General features: G+C 47.0%; 1 protein-coding gene across 1 annotated transcript in view; it reads left to right on the top strand.

Annotated features, from left to right (window-relative positions):
* Window positions 1-20,213, top strand: part of KIAA0895 (KIAA0895 ortholog) — a 51,304-nt gene that overhangs the window by 23,802 nt on the left and 7,289 nt on the right. The window contains exons 4-7 of the mRNA XM_025200607.1: window positions 10,865-11,008; window positions 14,190-14,322; window positions 16,151-16,456; window positions 17,703-17,800. Coding sequence (XP_025056392.1) covers window positions 10,865-11,008; window positions 14,190-14,322; window positions 16,151-16,456; window positions 17,703-17,800 — 681 coding nt within the window. The remainder of the gene's footprint in view (window positions 1-10,864; window positions 11,009-14,189; window positions 14,323-16,150; window positions 16,457-17,702; window positions 17,801-20,213) is intronic.

Below are 20,213 nucleotides of genomic sequence, written 5' to 3'. Positions count from 1 at the left end.
TAGATAAATTCATAGATTTCTAGAGTCGGAAAGGACCCGGTAGATCATCGGGTCCGACCCCCTGCTCCAGGTAGGAGAGAGCACTGGGGTTAAGTAACCCCAGCCAAATACCTGTCTAATCTCCTCTTGAACACCTCCAGGGTAGGAGAAAGCACCACCTCCCTTGGAAGCCCATTCCTTATTTTGGCAACCCTTACCATAAAAGAATTTCTTCCTTATGTCCAATTTAAATCTATTCTCCTTCAGTTTATTATTTCTGGTAACCCCGATGGGTGCCCTGGTAAACAGAGTGTCCCCTATTCCCTGCTCCCCCCACGATGAGTTTGTAGGCAGCCACAAGATCGGCCCTCAGCCTTTTCTTGCGGAGGCTGAAGAGATTCAGATCCCTCAGTCTGTCTTCATAGGATCTTACCTGCAGGCCCTCAACCATACGAGTAGCCCTTCTCTGAACCCTCTCAAGGTTATCCACATCCCTCTTGAAGTGCAGCGCCCAAAACTGGACACAGTACTCCATCTGCGGCCTCACCAATGCCGCATAGAAGGGAATTATCACTTCCCTAGACCTGCTCATGATGCTCCTGCTGATGCAAGAAAGAGTGCAGTTAGCCTTGCTTATTACCTCATCACTGGCGACTCATGTTCATTTTTGTCTCAACCAGGACTCCAAGATCTCTTTCCACTGTTGTGGTGCTCAGAATGATACCCCCCAGTCTGTAGGTGTGTTGGAGATTCTTTCTCCCTGGGTGCAGCGCCTTGCATTTATCCTTGTTGAATTGCATCCTATTCTGATCTGCCCACTTCCCCAGTTTGTCCAAATCTGCCTGAATTTGCTCCCTGCCCTCCAGTGTGTTTACTATGTCCCATAGTTTAGTGTCATCTGTGAATTTGGACAAGGTGCTTTCAACACCTTCATCCAAATCGCTAATGAAGAAATTAAACAGTACTGGCCCAAGGACCAAGCTTTGGGGGATACCATTGCCCACATCCCTCGAGGGAGAAACCGCCCCATCCACCACCACTCTGGGTGCATCCCATAAGCCAGTTTCTCACCCACCTTACTGTGAAAAAATTCACATCACAGCCACTCAGTTTATTTGTAAGAACTGGGTGCGACACTGTGTCAAAAGCCTTTTTAAAATCTAGGTAAATAATATCTACTTCCTCCCCTGCATCCAAGCACTTTGTGACCTGGTCATAAAAAGAGACCAGGTTAGTCAGGCAGGATCTGCCTGCTATAAACCCATGGTGGTTGCCCCCCACCATTGTGCTACCTGCTGGCCCCCTGCAAATGTGATCCTTAATGATTTTTTCTAAGGTCTTCCTGAGAATAGAGGTGAGGCTAACTGGCCTATAATTACCTGGGTCCTCTTTCCTCCCCTTCTTGAAGATAGGGACCATGTTGACCCTTTTCCAGTCCTCTGGGACTTGTGCCAAGAGCCACGAGTGCTCAAACAGCTGCGCCAGTGGTTCTGCTATGTCATTGGCCAATTCCTTTAGTACCTTTGGGTGAAGATCGTCGGGGCCCGCTGACTTAACTACATCCAACCCTTCCAAGTGCCTCTTCACTAGGTCAGTGGTAACCGTTAGTGGATTGGTACTACTCTCACTCCAGACTAAAGACTCATTGGGAGGTGCATATGTATCTGTGTCCAGGAAAACAGAAGCAAAGAAATTATTTAAGAGCTCTGCTTTTTCCATCCTATCAGTTATGAGTTGCCCTAATGAATTCTGTAGCAGCCCTATGTTACCCTGCGCCTTCTTCCTGCTCCCTATGTACTTAAAGAAGGACTTCTTGTTGTCCTTAATCTTTGTTGCCAACTTGAGTTCTGTATCTGCTTCGGCCTTTCTCACTGCTTCCCTGCAAGCATGAGCCAAGTAGGTATACTCCTCCTTGGTGGCTGCCCCCTGCTTCCACAGCCTGTAGGCCTCTTTTTTCCTCTGAAGGCTCCCCTGGATTTCCCTGCTCAGCCAAAAAGGTTGTTTGGCTCTTTTGCCACCCTTTGCATGTACTAGGATGGTGTCCCTCTGTGCCTGTAGGATCAGTCCCTTGAGGAACTCCCACCCTTCTTGGACCCCCATCTCACAGATGTGATTACCCCTCAGACCCACCCTAACCAATCTCCTGAGCTCATTGAAGTTGGCCTTCTGGAAATCTAGCACTAATGCCCTACTATTTGTCTTTCCCACCTTACGCCTGATAGTGAATCCTATCAATGGGTGGTCAATTATCCCCTAGGTTACCTTGTACCTATAGCTCCCCCACCAAGTCCTCCCCTGAGGCCAGCACCAAGTCAAGTAAGGCATCTCCCCTAGTGGGACTGCACACCTCCTGTGTTAGACGCAGGTCCTGTATGCAGGTTAATAACCTACGTGGACGGGCAGACGTGGCCAACTGCTCCTCCCAGCAGATGTCTGGGTAATTTAGGTCACCCATGACAGATATGCATATCTGGAACAAGATACTGAACATATTTATAGTTCAGTATCTTGTACAATGGGTGTCATTTACTCTCCCAATCAAATAACATGGCTGCTAATGGGAGAAATTTGCCCCTTGCCTATAGCTGTTACATCTGACTGAAGCTGCTGCTAGCTCAAATGGAAAGTGTTCATCCTTCATACACAGAACAGCCCACAGAACACAAGCCTGTGGCTTTCCAGCTGCCAGTGGGTGGGAAGACCTGTTCCAGGTTTTCTGGTTTTCCTGGCGAGTAACCCTTCACAAACAGTGGAGGCTTCCAATAGGAAACAATCTCAGCTGGCTTCTGAAGTTTGGACTGTTATGGCTTCTGACAACAAGGATGCCTAAGCTCAACACAGAGGGACATGATAGCAGCTGATCAGCAGCTTGACAGCTGCACTATGTTGGCATGCAAGTCAGCGTACCTTTTAACATTGAACACAGTCACCAATGAACTATCAAGGCTATGATCAGAACTGTTGGAGAGGAAGGGAAAATTTAAACTGGTGTCTGTCAGGATCTTTTTTTCATTTCCAGCATTGATATTTATGTATCAATGGGACAGTGAACCAAAGGACAGCCAAGAACCACAGTTCAAGGCTCCATAGGCTGCATTGTTTCACAGGGTGTGATGGATACCTCAGCACATCTTCATGATGAAGGCTAGCCATGGGCGAGTGTTTCATTTTCATAGCAGGATTCTGCTTTTGCACATACTCATCTAGAACCATAGAAAACCAGAGAAAAGTAGGGCTGGAAGGGACCTTGGAGGTCACCTAGTCCAACACCCTGTGCAAAGCCAGAACACCCCTACCTAAATCATCCCATACGAGAGCTATTCCTAAAATTGCACAAACAATCCTGACATATAACTATATGGTACATAGCTCAAGGACACCAAGAAAAGCCTAACCTCCCACAGGTAAAGCAGGGGGCATAAGGACACTGTCAAGCTCTGACTACTGCAAATGTTGCTAAATACATTTAAGAGAAAGAGGAACATGCCTTCCTGCCCATTACCAAGGAAGGCAAAAACCTCCACAACTTGTAACAGTTTGACTTTGGGCTAAAAATCCATCCTGATGCCAAATCTGGCAATCAGTTTGACCCTGAGTTCTGGGGCAGCACCCTCTATCCAAGAACCTCTGGGTTTTAGCTCCAGCAGGAACATCGGCACACTCAAGTCAAAATCCACGGTTGTGGCTGCAGCCAACACCCAGTGCTTCTGAGGAAGTTGACAAAAAAAACCCCCAAACTGACACCTGCAGCAATAGGAGGGGGAAAATATCCTTCTTGGCTCTATGTGGCAACCAGAAAGGCCCAGAAGTATGGGAAACACTAAACACCCCTCCCGCTAACTCTGTTCTGCAACCTGAAGACAAACAAATCCATACATCCACCCTCTTTCTGTCTTCCTTACCCCTTCCTAAACATATCCCAGCCCCTTTAATCTTCTTTTGTAACTAAGCCAGTTGTGGAGCTCAACCTTGTTCTGCTGCTGAGCGTGGTCCTTTCCAATATCTACCTGCTCTGGGATGCAGAGCTCTTCTCCCAGTCTTCTGCTTCCTTGGCTTCCAATTACTGCTTTTCATGGTGTCACAGGATACCATCTCCAGGGGTGGCCATGAAGCCCCTGGAAGCCAAAACGTATTTTTCTACCCTACTCTTTTGGCAGTCAGCCCCTTTTTTCATCCTCCATGCCTTGACGTAATATTGTTATTTAAATAAGGGAGGCTGACTTAGTCTTACTGTAACAGCCCCCAAGGTGTCCGGGGTCAACACCATATGAGTTAACTGCATGGCTCCAATCTACCCCTACATCATGCCCCATGCTTTGCGGGTGTTATCACTGCATGATGTCACTTGTTTTCAATCCAACACACTCGGCCCCTCTTCTGGGCCTCCAGACCCCCTGATCCCACTCTCAGCCCCTCTCTGGGCCTGGACCCTCTGGTTGGTCCCACACTCTGCCCCTCTTTGGGCCTGGATCCTTTGGTTGGTCCCACACTCTGCCCCTCTCTGGGCCTGGACCCTCTGGTTGGTCCCACACTCTGCCCCTCTTTGGGCCTGGATCCTTTGGTTGGTCCCACACTCTGTCCCTCTCTGGGCCTGGACCCTCTGGTTGGTCCCACCCTCTGCCCCTCTTTGGGCCTGGATCCTTTGGTTGGTCCCACACTCTGTCCCTCTCTGGGCCTGGACCCTCTGGTTGGTCCCACCCTCTGCCCCTCTTTGGGCCTGGATCCTTTGGTTGGTCCCACACTCTGTCCCTCTCTGGGCCTGGACCCTCTGGTTGGTCCCACCCTCTGCCCCTCTTTGGGCCTGGATCCTTTGGTTGGTCCCACACTCTGTCCCTCTCTGGGCCTGGACCCTCTGGTTGGTCCCACCCTCTGCCCCTCTTTGGGCCTGGATCCTTTGGTTGGTCCCACACTCTGTCCCTCTCTGGGCCTGGACCCTCTGGTTGGTCCCACCCTCTGCCCCTCTTTGGGCCTGGATCCTTTGGTTGGTCCCACACTCTGTCCCTCTCTGGGCCTGGACCCTCTGGTTGGTCCCACCCTCTGCCCCTCTTTGGGCCTGGATCCTTTGGTTGGTCCCACACTCTGTCCCTCTCTGGGCCTGGACCCTCTGGTTGGTCCCACCCTCTGCCCCTCTTTGGGCCTGGATCCTTTGGTTGGTCCCACACTCTGTCCCTCTCTGGGCCTGGACCCTCTGGTTGGTCCCACCCTCTGCCCCTCTTTGGGCCTGGATCCTTTGGTTGGTCCCACACTCTGTCCCTCTCTGGGCCTGGACCCTCTGGTTGGTCCCACCCTCTGCCCCTCTTTGGGCCTGGATCCTTTGGTTGGTCCCACACTCTGTCCCTCTCTGGGCCTGGACCCTCTGGTTGGTCCCACCCTCTGCCCCTCTTTGGGCCTGGATCCTTTGGTTGGTCCCACACTCTGTCCCTCTCTGGGCCTGGACCCTCTGGTTGGTCCCACCCTCTGCCCCTCTTTGGGCCTGGATCCTTTGGTTGGTCCCACACTCTGTCCCTCTCTGGGCCTGGACCCTCTGGTTGGTCCCACCCTCTGCCCCTCTTTGGGCCTGGATCCTTTGGTTGGTCCCACACTCTGTCCCTCTCTGGGCCTGGACCCTCTGGTTGGTCCCACCCTCTGCCCCTCTTTGGGCCTGGATCCTTTGGTTGGTCCCACACTCTGTCCCTCTCTGGGCCTGGACCCTCTGGTTGGTCCCACCCTCTGCCCCTCTTTGGGCCTGGATCCTTTGGTTGGTCCCACACTCTGTCCCTCTCTGGGCCTGGACCCTCTGGTTGGTCCCACCCTCTGCCCCTCTTTGGGCCTGGATCCTTTGGTTGGTCCCACACTCTGTCCCTCTCTGGGCCTGGACCCTCTGGTTGGTCCCACCCTCTGCCCCTCTTTGGGCCTGGATCCTTTGGTTGGTCCCACACTCTGTCCCTCTCTGGGCCTGGACCCTCTGGTTGGTCCCACCCTCTGCCCCTCTTTGGGCCTGGATCCTTTGGTTGGTCCCACACTCTGTCCCTCTCTGGGCCTGGACCCTCTGGTTGGTCCCACCCTCTGCCCCTCTTTGGGCCTGGATCCTTTGGTTGGTCCCACACTCTGTCCCTCTCTGGGCCTGGACCCTCTGGTTGGTCCCACCCTCTGCCCCTCTTTGGGCCTGGATCCTTTGGTTGGTCCCACACTCTGTCCCTCTCTGGGCCTGGACCCTCTGGTTGGTCCCACCCTCTGCCCCTCTTTGGGCCTGGATCCTTTGGTTGGTCCCACACTCTGTCCCTCTCTGGGCCTGGACCCTCTGGTTGGTCCCACCCTCTGCCCCTCTTTGGGCCTGGATCCTTTGGTTGGTCCCACACTCTGTCCCTCTCTGGGCCTGGACCCTCTGGTTGGTCCCACCCTCTGCCCCTCTTTGGGCCTGGATCCTTTGGTTGGTCCCACACTCTGTCCCTCTCTGGGCCTGGACCCTCTGGTTGGTCCCACCCTCTGCCCCTCTTTGGGCCTGGATCCTTTGGTTGGTCCCACACTCTGTCCCTCTCTGGGCCTGGACCCTCTGGTTGGTCCCACCCTCTGCCCCTCTTTGGGCCTGGATCCTTTGGTTGGTCCCACACTCTGTCCCTCTCTGGGCCTGGACCCTCTGGTTGGTCCCACCCTCTGCCCCTCTTTGGGCCTGGATCCTTTGGTTGGTCCCACACTCTGTCCCTCTCTGGGCCTGGACCCTCTGGTTGGTCCCACCCTCTGCCCCTCTTTGGGCCTGGATCCTTTGGTTGGTCCCACACTCTGTCCCTCTCTGGGCCTGGACCCTCTGGTTGGTCCCACCCTCTGCCCCTCTTTGGGCCTGGATCCTTTGGTTGGTCCCACACTCTGTCCCTCTCTGGGCCTGGACCCTCTGGTTGGTCCCACCCTCTGCCCCTCTTTGGGCCTGGATCCTTTGGTTGGTCCCACACTCTGCCCCTCTTTGGGCCTGGATCCTTTGGTTGGTCCCACACTCTGCCCCTCTCTGGGCCTGGACCCTCTGGTTGGTCCCACACTCTGCCCCTCTTTGGGCCTGGATCCTCTGGTCCCACTCTCTCTTTCCTGAATTCCCAGGTCCACTGGTCTCATTCTTAGCCCCTGCCCGCTCTGGTCTCGCACTCTGACCCTATCTGGACTTGGCCCCTTTGTAGGCCCTTAGGCCTCTGGGCTCTTTGGCTGGATTTCCTAAGTCTTCATAATTGGTTTGTCTCAGATTTCTTCCTTTCCGCCATGCAGGGGAACAGTTGAGAATGCATTGTACCATATTTACTGGTGCCCTTAGAGTAGAATCTGCCATTTTAAAGTGCTTTAAGTGCTGTGAATGTCTGTTCTGTTATGGCTTTAAAGTGCTTTCTGCGTGCTTAACACATGTTAAGTGTAACTTCTCTACCTAGCCTTAATGATGAATTGATACAGTAATTTCACCTACCAGAGCTCTGTTAAATTTAATTTAGATCTCTATTTCCAACATCTTAATTCCACTTTAGTAACATCTTTCCAGTATAAATTATTGAGAAGTGAAGTTGAACTGAACTGTACAGGCAAGGGAGAGAGAAGAAAAAATGGTTGGGAAGTAGAACATGAGTCTATGGGCTATTGTTTCACTGTGAATGTATATGCAAAGAGACTGAAACATAAATAGATGCCTAGTTGCATGTGCTTATCTAATGGACTTCACCGCTTTTAAGACAAGGAAATTCAATGAAGAAAATGTCATGTCAGGGGATAGAATGTTGAGACACACTTTGCTTAAATGAAATAATAAAATTAATTGGTTCAGGGAAACCAGATACACATAACAATGAATAGGTGACACGATCTTAAAGGATCTGGTAATTGTAAAAGAAACTGAAGAATTGTTCTGAATTATTCAGGTTATTCACAGAGAGCAAACTGTACTCCTGTAGCTAATAAGGAATGTATTTTTTATAAGCAATTTATAGGAATAGGATGTTCACACATCAGAATCTGCACGGTGATCAAAGAACACCACCTATATTAAATGAAATGATTGTTAGAACAAGTTCAGCCTTAGGCCACTAAGTTAGTTTTGAAATACATTTTGAGGAAACACAAGATTTCCATGACTGTTAAAATCACCTGTTAATTTAGAACTAATAGTTGCTTAGATTTTGTCTTTGCACTTAGTCACTAATCCGCACTAATCCTGGGACATGTTAAAGCCTGAAATTTTCATTGAAGCAGAATTCGATAAAGGTTAGGTTCCCTTATGTAAGGGAAGAAGTCCAAACAGAGAAAGGGAAATTTGCCCAGTTACACAATAACAGTGTACCTCTTCGGTTCTACTTGAAACTTACCATGATAAATAGGCCTTGTGCTGACCCCTCTGCCCAAGGAAGAATTGAACCAGAAAAAAATGGGCTTTATCATACAGATCTGGTCTGTGAGAAGAAATCAAATTATTCCTCCATTTAAGGAACTCCTGTTAACATGTAAATAGAATGGAGTTACTATATCATTTATCTGAGGTTATTTTTAAATTAAGCAAATTGATCCAACCTGAACTAAATTGCTCATTTGTTAATGTTGAATAGTATCTCAGAACTTTTCTTATCCATTCAACTTAATTGCTACTGTGTATTCATAACGGAGCCGATCCCCAAACCCTCCAAAGTCATTGGGAAGACTTCTCTTTGAATTTAGTTGGCTTTGAGTCAGGCTCATAACATATATGCCTTGAGACCATTCTCTTCACAAGTGCTTATGCCTGTTCATGTTTTTCCTAGTTCATGCTGTACATATTCATATACGTCATCCCAGATCTTCCAAGAAACAGTTGTTTTGAGAATTAAAATATCAATTTTTATTCACTGACGTTGAAACCCAATTCAGTTCCCACTGAAGTCAGTGGCAAAACTCCCCTTGGCTTCTATGGGAGCAGGAGCTAGCTAGTGCAACCCCCACTCACTTCACTTAAAAGCAGCTTGGTAAATAACAATTTCATACAGTAAATCATGTACAGAGGAGTATAAGGGGAGAAAGATGGTAATTACAGGTAGCAGACAGATCCTTTGCTCCCAGACCTATGTACAAAATGAAATTAATTCATTAAATCCATTATTTTTATTCAAAATTAAATTTGCTGAACTATACTGCTGTACATTCAAGTTGAATAGAGCCCTTGGCTTCTTCAGGAGGTGCTCGGGATTTAATTAAGTTATTCTAAGCTAGGTAATAGGGAACTATCAAGAATGACATGGAATATTTGTTCAGCATTCGGAGAATGCATGTCTCTTTCAGCCAGGAGCTACGATACTTAGATAGGACACCTTGTGAATAGCATTAATGTATTCCAGTGGCACTTGTCTGTGGTTGCCTAGTTTTAGTTAAAAATACAATTAAAATAAGCTGTCAGCAGCTCTGTGGGGTTATTAATTCTGTTTCATGAGGCATGTACACACAACACACAGTTGACTTAAAATAAGGCGACGCAACAAAGTCAACTTAACCAAGTCGACTTAAGTTAAGCCATGTTCGAGCATATACACATACAGCTCTGTGACATGGTGGCAGACATCTTGTGAGCTAAGTCGACTTAACTAGTGCAACTCAAGATAATACACCTTGGAGGTATATTATCTTGCACCGCATTTAAGTCGACTCTGCTCCTCATGTGTGTGCACACTCTGACAGTTAAGTCGACTTAAAATAGTTAAGCTGCTTAACTGTCAGAAAGTTAATGTGTGTGTATGCACCCATGGACAGCAAACAGGTTCCTTTCAGCATCACAATAATCAAGTTGCAGCATGCACTGTCATCCTATTATATACATCTATATATTTTATTTATATATATATGCAGTTATGAGCCTGAGCAATTTTGGCCATAAAAGACATGACCGTGCATAATTATATAATTTTGCATAATATAAGCCTGGCAGGCTCTGTGCCTCCAACTCCGTGGGGCTCCCAGCAGTCCAGCTGGGAGTCACATCTGGAGGCACTGAGCATGGTGGCACATGACTGGACAGCTGTTATGTGGAGAGGGGAGCTCCTGCCTGCTGGGGGAGGGGGCATGGGGTTTGTGGGTGGCTGTGGGGTTTGTGGGCGGGTGTGGACTGTGCGCCACTGGGCCAGGCCAACTGTCTCTGTTCCTCCACGTGGGGCTTCTAGCACTCCAGCAAAAAGCCGCATGTGGAGACACAGAGCCCACCCAACCCAATGGCGCGCAATTTCATACCTCCATGTGTGGCTTCCTGTTCGAGTGCTGGAAACCTGACATGAAGGCACGGAGCTGGCTTGGCCAGTTGGTGCATGGCTCCCACCTGCAATGCCCCAAGCCCCACATTTTAGCATGGAACCAGCCTGGTCTGGTCTCAAGGTGCACCCAAGCGGATTGGACCAGGCTGGCTCTGTGCTACCATGTGCAGCCCCTGGGACTCAGCTGAAGCCGTGTGCTGCCAGGGACTCTGCCTGCCATGGCCATGAGCACCCTGAGGACCCACCATCTGTTGCTGCTGAGCTACTGGCAGTGGGGGCTGTGCACCATGTGGGGATGGGGAATATGCTAATAACTTAACCCTTGAACATCTCTGTTAGCTGAGGAAGCATTATCATCCCTATTTTCACAGGTTAAGTAATAAGACAAAGAGATCAAGTGGTTTTTCCCAAAGTCATAGGGAACTAAGTATGCTGGGCCCAAAATTAATTAATCAGACTCTTTTTTCAATGTATTTGAATTTGTACAGATCTCTGAGGGTGACAGGAGTTGGTTACAGAGCATATTGGCCTACCCATAAAAACTGTAGTTCAATGACACATACATGCATTGGGATGCAGGGCGGAAACTGCCATTTGTCCCATTGTGGTAGTCACCAGTCTAAAACTGGTGTCTTATTGTATTTCTGTCTCTTTCGCTTTTTTCTCCCCAGTCCATCAATATTATGGAACGGACTTTGCAGAAATATGGAAGCTATGAAAAGTTTGAACAGGTCACTGGAGGCAGCCTGCTGACCAAGAGTCGCATCTGGAATCATGTCAGGAAATATATGGTGAAAGAAGGCTGCCTGGGTGAGGTAGGATGCATACAGAGTCAGTAGCTACTTAAACCACAGAATCAAACATTAGAAATGAACTAGACTATAAATCCAGTCAGGAAGAGGTCTTACATTTTTTCCCTGATGGTTTGTCTAATGTCATTTTTCAGCAATCATAACACTAGCTTTTGCTATTTTCCTTGGGAGACTAACTCTAAATAGGAGAGTCATGCTGGGATTTCACCTGATGGACCTCATGTATTTGTCCAACCTGGTACAATGCCCACACATCTCTTGCAACTCATTTAAGTCCTGCTGTGGTGGATTAAGGGAGAATCATGTACATATACTTTAACTGGGCCCTTCACACAGGACCTTTTTTCTTCTTTGATTTCCATTTGTTTGCTCAACAAGGGCCATGGGGCAGAATGACAACTTGCCACACCTTTCTCCCTTGTGTCACCTTCATAGTTTGGCTTATCTGTCAGCCTTTCTGTTCTGAATTAGACTTGTCAGCATCAATACATTTTACTGATTTTTGTGAGTTGATTTGTTTTCCCAAATAAAACGTGCAATCTTGTTTGAAATCTGAAACAGGGAAATATTAAGGTAAATGTTAGAACAAAATGTGTTTTAAAGGAGGATTGAAAAGCTTTTTATTTGACAAAAATAGTCAGTCATGGGTCTGTCCCCTACTGTCTTTGAGATCAGTAGTGCTTGGAAGTGGAAGGTACTGCAATTTTTACTGTGTCAGGTATTAGTCTCATCAGTAGTGCACTATGTCGAATTCTGAGGCATGGATATTGGCAGGACAGGTACAGGTGGGTTTTAAAAAAATAAAAGTTTACTTGATCTTTTCTTGCTTTACAATGTATTTAAAAAAAAAGGTCTGAAAGTTTTTTTAAGAAGGTCTGTTTCCCTGAACATTTCCTAAACCTTTAAATACAAATTCTTATATGCCTTATTTTCTGGGGTGTGTTGCATAGAAGCTTTTATCCAGAATTATCCAACATAACAAAAAGTCCAGTTCATCTTATTGAATTCAATTTTATAAAAATCAGCAAGAGTTAAAGGCAGAAGCTGCATTAGTCTGAACAGAAAAGGACTGTGCTGAGATCACATCTGGTAAACAAGAAGAGTGTGTAACCTGAAATCAGTGAACGAAAAATGAGCATGTCAGAAACTAGACCAAAATTGGTAAACAGCATTCTGACAGGAAGGACTCTTCTGCCCTCTTCTAGGTGTCCGTAAGTCGGGGTGGGCAAAATATGGTCCGCAGGCCAGATCTGGCCAGCAACGCCATTCTATCTGGCTCGTGGGGCCCCTAAAAAATTTAGAAAATTAATATTTATCTGCCCTTGGTTCCTGTCAAAAATGTTCCCATGTTCCCGCTTTTCCCTGCACTCAGCACCAGCTTTTTCCCTGCTGGCGAGTAGGGGGTCGGGGCTGTGCACTGCCTGTACCATAGGGCTGGGGGGGCACTGGGTGTGAGTGGGCACGGGAGCCAGCGGGAACACAGGGCCCACACCGGTGTCCGGGGGCCAGTACCAGCGGGGTCCAGAGCAGGGTGGCAAGAGCGTGGGGTCCCAGCTGGCAGGGGCACTGTGGAGCCACACCAGCTCCCCACCTCTCCCTGCTTGTGCAGCCCAGCCTGGCTCCACAGACCCCTGCCAGCCTGTGCCCCGCTTTGGGCCCCACCGGTGCTGGCCCTGGGACATTGGTCCCAAGACATTGGGACATTAGTCCCAAAATGGTGACCAGGAGGCGGGGCCCCTGTCAGGGGGTGGGGCTACCCATGCAGCCCTCGACAGCCTGCCAAAACTGGGTAAGTGGCCCTCCGCCCGAAATAATTGCCCGCCCCTGCCATAAATTAACCCCAATGCTAGAACAGGTAGACTGGAAGGTTTATTATCATGGCTTCCACACATACCACCTCCTAGGACCCAGGGATCCCACCATGGGATCCTCATCCCGGTCATGAGAAATGACTTGACAGAACAAGACTGGAAGACGACTTGGTGATATTCCACCTGTGTTGGCTTCAGTCAAGTTGAATAGTGCTTGGGATGTGTGTTGAGTCTGTCTCTGTCTAGTTGCAAAATTGCTGTTGCAATTAAAAGTCAGCACCAGAAAGAAAATTGTAGTTTTCTCTCTCTGCTTTTTTTTCTCTTCTTCTGTGCGTATGTCTTGTGTGGCCAGAGTCCAACACCAGCATCAGAACCAGCAGGTTCAGCCCATCTGGATTAAAGGTTTTCTCTTTTACCCAAAAGGACACCTCAACCCCACTCTTTTAATATCATTTAAAGACTGTTAGGTTCCCCCCTATAAAATCTTTCTCCAGTTAAAGGGAAGAGATGTTGTTAAAATGAATGCCTTATTGGTAATTTTCACTTCAGATGCTTGTTTTCATAGGAGTTTTTTTTACTTCCTTTTCTGCACCTCTAATAAAGGCTATAGAGATTTTTATTTATGTTAGTCACGGGAATAAGCAGGCTGAAGTCACTGCACTAAAAACCCTGAATCATATCTGTTTAATGTTGAACAATGACAGGATTATAATGCTTTTTTGCATTATAAAGAAGCAAAAAAGTGTATTATGTTTCTATTCCCTAATTCAGGGTGACATTTAAATTGTGATTTTATAAATATATTTTTCTTAAAGTTTTAAGTACAAATACATTCCATCAATTAAAGTCTCTCTGATTTTGTTCAAATTCAACCCAAAAATACTTGTTTGTGCATTTGCAAGCTCTTTGTGCATAGTCAGTTCCCACTCCCCTCTCCTCCACCTCCCCTGTGGATCAGTTAGGCTCGAATTCTGCAAACATATCTGCATAGTCGAATTCTTAGACTATGTAGAGCAGTGCTTTTCTGACTGCTCCCAAACTTTTCCTCAAAATGACCCCATTTATGGCCCCATTTCCTCAACATGGCCCCTCACTCCCAGCCCATGCCCCACACCCCCATGACTCCCTCTGCTGATGCAACCCATAGTTTGGGAACCACTGATATAGAGCCACCTAATATCAGTGGGGCTTCAGAGATGACTAGAGACTTTCTGGAGAGGCAAAAACTTCTCACATGGGTCTTAATTTGGGAAGCCGTAAGAGGTGAGTGACCAAGTCCTGGTGGAACATAATAAGAATGGGGGAAGAGTAGAAGAGGCAATAGCAGGGAAGAAAAAGAGCTCTCTTATACCTAAGATGTCTTATCTTCTTAGATTGTGGTTCACCTCACGGAGGACCTGCTTTCTCGGGCCTCAATGATGGTAGTCAATGGCCGTCCAACTCTGACTATCAATGTTTCCACTGCACGTGAGCATTGGCTGGAAGGGATGCTGAGGCATGAAATAGGTATGGACAAATGTTATTAATTCTGCCTACAGCAGAGACTATACGCATTGTTATTTACTATTTGTTTTTCAGTATACTAGACTAGACCCTGTACATTACAAGGCTTGACCCTTGCCTGAAAGAGCTTACACTGTAGATGTGTTAAAGAAATGTGTGTAGACTGTAGTAAAGGTAGAAACCCCAGCAGATAACTTTAAGATATATGGATATAGGACATTTTTCCCAAAGAACTGTAAATCTGGAAGACTCTCCTATTTTTGATCCAAGTTAGCAGGAAATTTCTGTAAGGTTTTCTAGGTTCTGAGTGAGCTTCTGCATTTAGAATATCAAAACCAGATGAAATCCAAGGGATTTGAACAAGTTAATCCTTAAATTTTTAGCTCTGGGTGTCCTGCACTAATGTTATATCTACCCTGTTGTAAAAGAGCAGCAGCCACCTCCCCTAAGAATAAGAATATCTGAACAATTTACTGCACAGTAAAAAGGGGCAGGGCCTTATTGCATGTCAGCTGCTTTGCAGCAACTCTCTGTGTATCCAAACTTTTACCTTGCTATTAAATGGAAGCCCAGCCATGATAACTTATCCTCCAAAGAGCTAAGCTACTATGAGTTAGCTTCTACTTGCTGGTTGTGTCTACATGAGACACTTTACTATGCAGTAGACTAATGTACTGCGCAGCAAAGCATATCACCATGTAACTGTGCAGGAGCTACTGCACAGTAGTGCACAATTACATAGCTGATCAGGAGCAAGTTGTCCCCACCCTGGCTCTGAGATCAGAGCCAGTACCAGCAGCAGGCATCTGCCTGGAGTAGGGAGCAGTGTCCCATCCCTGGCTCCGATCCTGGATTTGGGCCCTGGAGCTGCCTCCTGCAGGGGAAGGGGACATTGTCCCCATCCCCGCTCCACCATCAGAGTAGGGGTCGGTCAACAGGCAGCTGCCGGGGGTAGGGATGGGGGTGGGAGGCAGCAACCCGGAGGTGAGACAGCTCCCCTCGTCTCCTTGGAGCCCAGGCCTCACCTCAGTCTTCCCAGCAGCCCAGGGCTGGCACTCGGGGGAGTGTAGAGCTTCTGGCTGCCATATAGTACCAGAGCAGGGCAGGAGTATCCCTGCCCTGAACTGCTCCCACTGGGATCAGATTTTCTCCTGATGGGCACATTTGTAGACATGCACAGGGAAAGCTTACTGCGCAGTATTTTGCTGTGCAGTACGCTTTCAGCACATTAACTACACATGTAGGCACACCCACTGAGTGTTAAAAACATGCACACAGGCTGAGACAAGGTAAAGCCTTGCCCCTTTTATCTTATGGAGAAATGTTTGAAAGTCCATACCCTAAGCCTTCAGTGTATAGTTCACCATCAGCCTCAAAGGGAGATACTCATGCACATTGAATCCTCTCTATCCATTCTCCCCATTTCTTATCCACGGTAAGGCTTTGTCTGTCCCAGAGAAACTGGTTGTTTGAGGTACTTCTGCAAGTCTCTCTCTCAGGGATTTAAGAAATGATCCTGCTTGGAACAGGGGACTGGACTAGATGACCTCCCTAAGTCCTTTCCAGCCCTACTTTCCCAAGTCCTTCATTCAGTTGCTTTTGAGAGTCTCCCCAGCAGTTAGCAGGAAGACATACTACATGGTTGGAGCCACGAGTTTACTTACTACTGAATAAATGCTCCAAAGTTACCTCTTTTGCAAGTCCCTCATTATCCCAACAGGTGAGAATCCTGAAGTTAGTGCAAAGCCAAAGTTTGGGTAAGTTTGGCTTATTTTACCATTGTGCTACTGGTTGTCAACATTCAAAGTGCCATGATTTTTTCCTTTTTTAGGAACTCATTATTTTCGGGGCATGAACAACAACAGCCAGCCTTGGTGCAATTGGAATGGACGTAAAAAGCATGGTTTGAAGCCAATCAATCCTACTGAAGAAGGTTTGGCGAGTATTCACAGTGTCCTGTTCCGAAAGGACCCTTTCCTGTGGAGGGCTGCCCTTCTCTACTATACTGTCTATCAAGCTAGCCAGATGTCCTTCAGTCAGCTCTTCCAGGATGTGGGGAGATTTGTAAAGGACCCCAACACTAGGTGGGATTACTGTGTACGAGCCAAGAGGGGGTGGACTGATACATCCCAGCCAGGTTGGTTTTCTGTGCAATCAGTTCCATTCTATCTTTCTTGTCCAAAGTGGTCTTCAAAGTAAGTGCAGCCAGTTTTGGCAGAGTGTAAACTTTGTGGAAAAATTCAATCCTTTGTGTTTGTAAAGGAAGAGACAAAGGCATTGTGTTTAAAGAAAGGTCGAGAAGACATTTCTGATTTATACAGTAAAGGGATTAAGAGGGACGCTACAAATAAATTTAGGTTCACAACTTGCCTGCCTTTAACATCCTGTGGACTGAGCTTGCGACCAGAGTGCTGCTGCAGCACTTTACTGGCAGAGACCACATTCTCTTCCTTTCAGTTCTCCCTTTGGCTCATTGACTCAACTATCTGTTTGGTGTTGGGGGGAAAAGTTTTCAAGCTGTGGGATAAATATATATAATGTTAGGAAATAAAATTACTATATTTACTTGTGTACCATGCTCAACTTTTTCCCAAAAATTAGCCTTCCAAAATTGGGGTGCAGGTCTTAAGAGAGGAAGATGATTTTCTGCCCAGAGGAAAAGCATGGAAACAGTGTAAGATGGCTGCTGTTTCTTTTCCTTTTCTTCTCTCCAGCAGCTGCATGGAGGCAGGGGCATATCGGGGGAAGGGAGACAGTGGAGTTGTTGAATCCCACTTTGATTCCTAATCCAATCAAAAGTTTAAAAACAACTGCCTAGCAGCAGTAGTGACATTTGTACTCAGGCAGTGCTGATGGAGTCAATTAACTTCATGGGTCGTTATAACCTACCTTCAATAGGTGTTAACGATCTTCTCTCCTTTTTAATGGTCCTGACTATCTATTAATCAAGCTATCTTTTCTTCAGTATTTTTGCTGTATGTTAGCTACTCCTGGGCTTTTTTCTCCTACTTCATAGCCCTGCAGACTATTTTTAGTTCTAGATCTTCAAATCCTAGATCTGTCAGTGGAGTCCAGTCTTCAACAGCAGCTACAGTTTCAGCTTTTGCCTGAGCAGCCAAAATCAGCTGTGAAAGGGTTAAAATGGTAGCTTTTTCTGAAGCAGAAAAAGAAGGATGAGCAAACTGAAGATTAATCTCTGCCCCTGCTCTATGAAGCAATACATCTGGAAAACCTTCATTCTGTCTTCCCAAAAACAAGATGTATGTCTTATTTGGGAGCATGTGGTATGCAAGAAAATACCGTGATTTTCTGCATAACTATTTTTGGTACATGTCTTGCTTTGAAAGAGCTTGAAAACAATACTAGGTATCTGATTCTTTCAGGCTGTTTCAATAAGGATCAAGTGTACTTGGATGGCATCCTCCGGATCCTGAGATATAGGCAAACCATTGATTTTCAGTTGCTGACAGCCCTTGGAAAGGTGAGTGGAACCAATCTTTTGAGTAGAAGGAAGATGAATACCATTTTAATAATATCCATTTTAAACAGTTGTTAAAGAACATGAACTTCACAGGATCACTTCTCTCATATGCTTTATTGTTGTTGTTGCTCTTTGCTTCACTTAGATTTTTATTTCCCATTGTCCATAAAATGGAAGATCGCTGTCCATTATGATAATTGGACTTGAAAAATAGTCTGTCAGAGAGCCTTGAGGGTTTAATCCCTCCTGTGAGGTTTCCTTCATCACCTTACTATGTGGTTCTGGTTTTATAGTCACAGATTTCCCTCTACCCCTTTCCTGTCTTTGAAGTGGTTATCTTCCAAAGAGGTTTTAAGCACCTTTCTTAAGCCAGAAACAAAATTCAGTGCATTAAAATACACTTTCATGAAAAGGTTGGGTATGTTTAGTACATGATACAAAGTAGAGTTCACAGTTTGAAATGGACATAGTCCACTCAGTCACAAACTAGATTTTTAGCCCAGTTCTGATATACTGACAACATTATTTGATAATATGTCACTACACTTTATCAGTGTGATAAGGGTTAATAGCAGCCTTTGCCCATGGTGAAGATGCAGCTATATCAACAGGATATTTTGTTGGTTCAGCTCATGTCCTTTGGGTAGATGGTATAACTAATCTGGAAGAAGCACTTTATGGACTAACTGAATAATCTGAAATAAAAATTCATAGATTCATAGATGTTAGGGTCAGAAGGGACCTCAATAGATCGTTGAGTCCGACCCCCTGCATAGGCAGGAAAGAGGGCTGGGTCTAGATGACCCCAGCTAGATGTTTATCTAACCTCCTCTTGAAGACCCCCAGGGTAGGGGAGAGCACCACCTCCCTTGGGAGCCCGTTCCAGACCTTGGCCACTCGAACTGTGAAGAAGTTCTTCCTAATGTCTAGTCTAAATCTGCTCTCTGCTAGCTTGTGGCTGTTATTTCTTATAACCCCCGGGGGTGCCTTGGTGAATAAAACCTCCCCAATTCCCTTCTGTGCCCCCGTGATGAATTTATAGGCAGCCACAAGGTCACCTCTCATCCTTCTCTTGCGGAGGCTGAAAAGGTCCAGTTTCTCTAGTCTCTCCTCGTAGGGCTTGGCCTGCAAGCCCTTAACCATACGAGTGGCCCTTCTCTGGACCCTCTCCAAGTTATCCGCATCCCTCTTGAAGTGCGGTGCCCAGAATTGCACGCAGTACTCCAACTGCGGTCTGACCAGCGCCCGATAGAGGGGAAGTATCACCTCCTTGGATCTATTCGTCATGCTGTGTCCTGTAGGAGGTTCAGCTGACACAGCCATATCTGCCAGAGATGGCAGAGTGACAATTTGATAAGTAAGCAGCTTCTCCCTGATATCTGCTTCCAGGGAGTGCCCATCACCCTTGGGGGCTGTCTTTCTACAGCCAAAGCTTTTATAATGGTGTTTCAGGGGTGTAGATTGTAGCTGTGTCGGTCTAAGGACATAGGCAGATAAGGTTCTTTGGGTAAATCAAATATCTTTTATTAAACTAACTCAAATACTTGGAAAAATTCTTATCTGGCAGCTTTTGGGTACAAATTCCCTTTGTCAGGCAGAGAAAGTGTCTGCAGTTGGTCTGTACTCTTCCTGGATGGAACAGTAAAGCAACAGAGGCCAGTACTAAACTGAGGTAGTCAAGGCTGCAACTGAACTCCAACTAGCTTCAAGTATCAAGGACAACAAAAAGTCCGGGGAGCCGGAGGAGAAGCAAAGACAACATTGGACCCCTGCTAAACTAGATGGGACATCTGACAACTGACACCCAGGAAAAAGCCAACCTATTAAATGGGTACTTTGCGTTGGTCTTTCATCAGTCCTATGGGACGCCCATGCCCACTACAGGTCCAGGTGAGGATGATCCCCTGCCCTCCATCAATGCTGACCTCGTGAAGGAACACCTTGAGAGGCTGGATACCTTCAAGTCAGCCGGCCCTGACAATCTACACCCCAGGGTACTCAAGGAGCTGGCAAGCATCATAGCCCAGCCCCTGGCATGGATCTTTGAGAACTCCTGGCGCTCTGGTGTAGTGCCCAAAGACTGGAAGAAGGCCAATGTGGTGCCTATCTTCAAGAAAGGGAGGAAAGTGGATCCGGCAAACTACAGGCCCATCAGCCTGACCTCTATCCCGAGGAAGGTCTTAGAAAAGTTTATTAAAGAGGCCATCCTTAATGGACTGGCTGACGCCAACATCCTGAGGGATAGCCATCACAGGTTTGTTGTGGGTAGGTCTTGCTTGACCAATCTCATTTCCTTTTACGACCAGGTGACCTATCACCTGGACAAGGGAGAAGAGATTGATGTCATATATCTTGACTTAAAAAAAGCCTTCGATCTCGTATCCCATGATCACCTCTTGGCGAAACTGGCCAA

Source organism: Alligator sinensis, unplaced genomic scaffold (assembly GCF_000455745.1).
Source record: "Alligator sinensis unplaced genomic scaffold, ASM45574v1 scaffold86_1, whole genome shotgun sequence".
NCBI classification, from domain to species: domain Eukaryota; kingdom Metazoa; phylum Chordata; order Crocodylia; family Alligatoridae; genus Alligator; species Alligator sinensis.
Note: the sequence above shows the minus strand (reverse complement) of the source record. Positions and strands in the feature narration are given on the sequence as shown.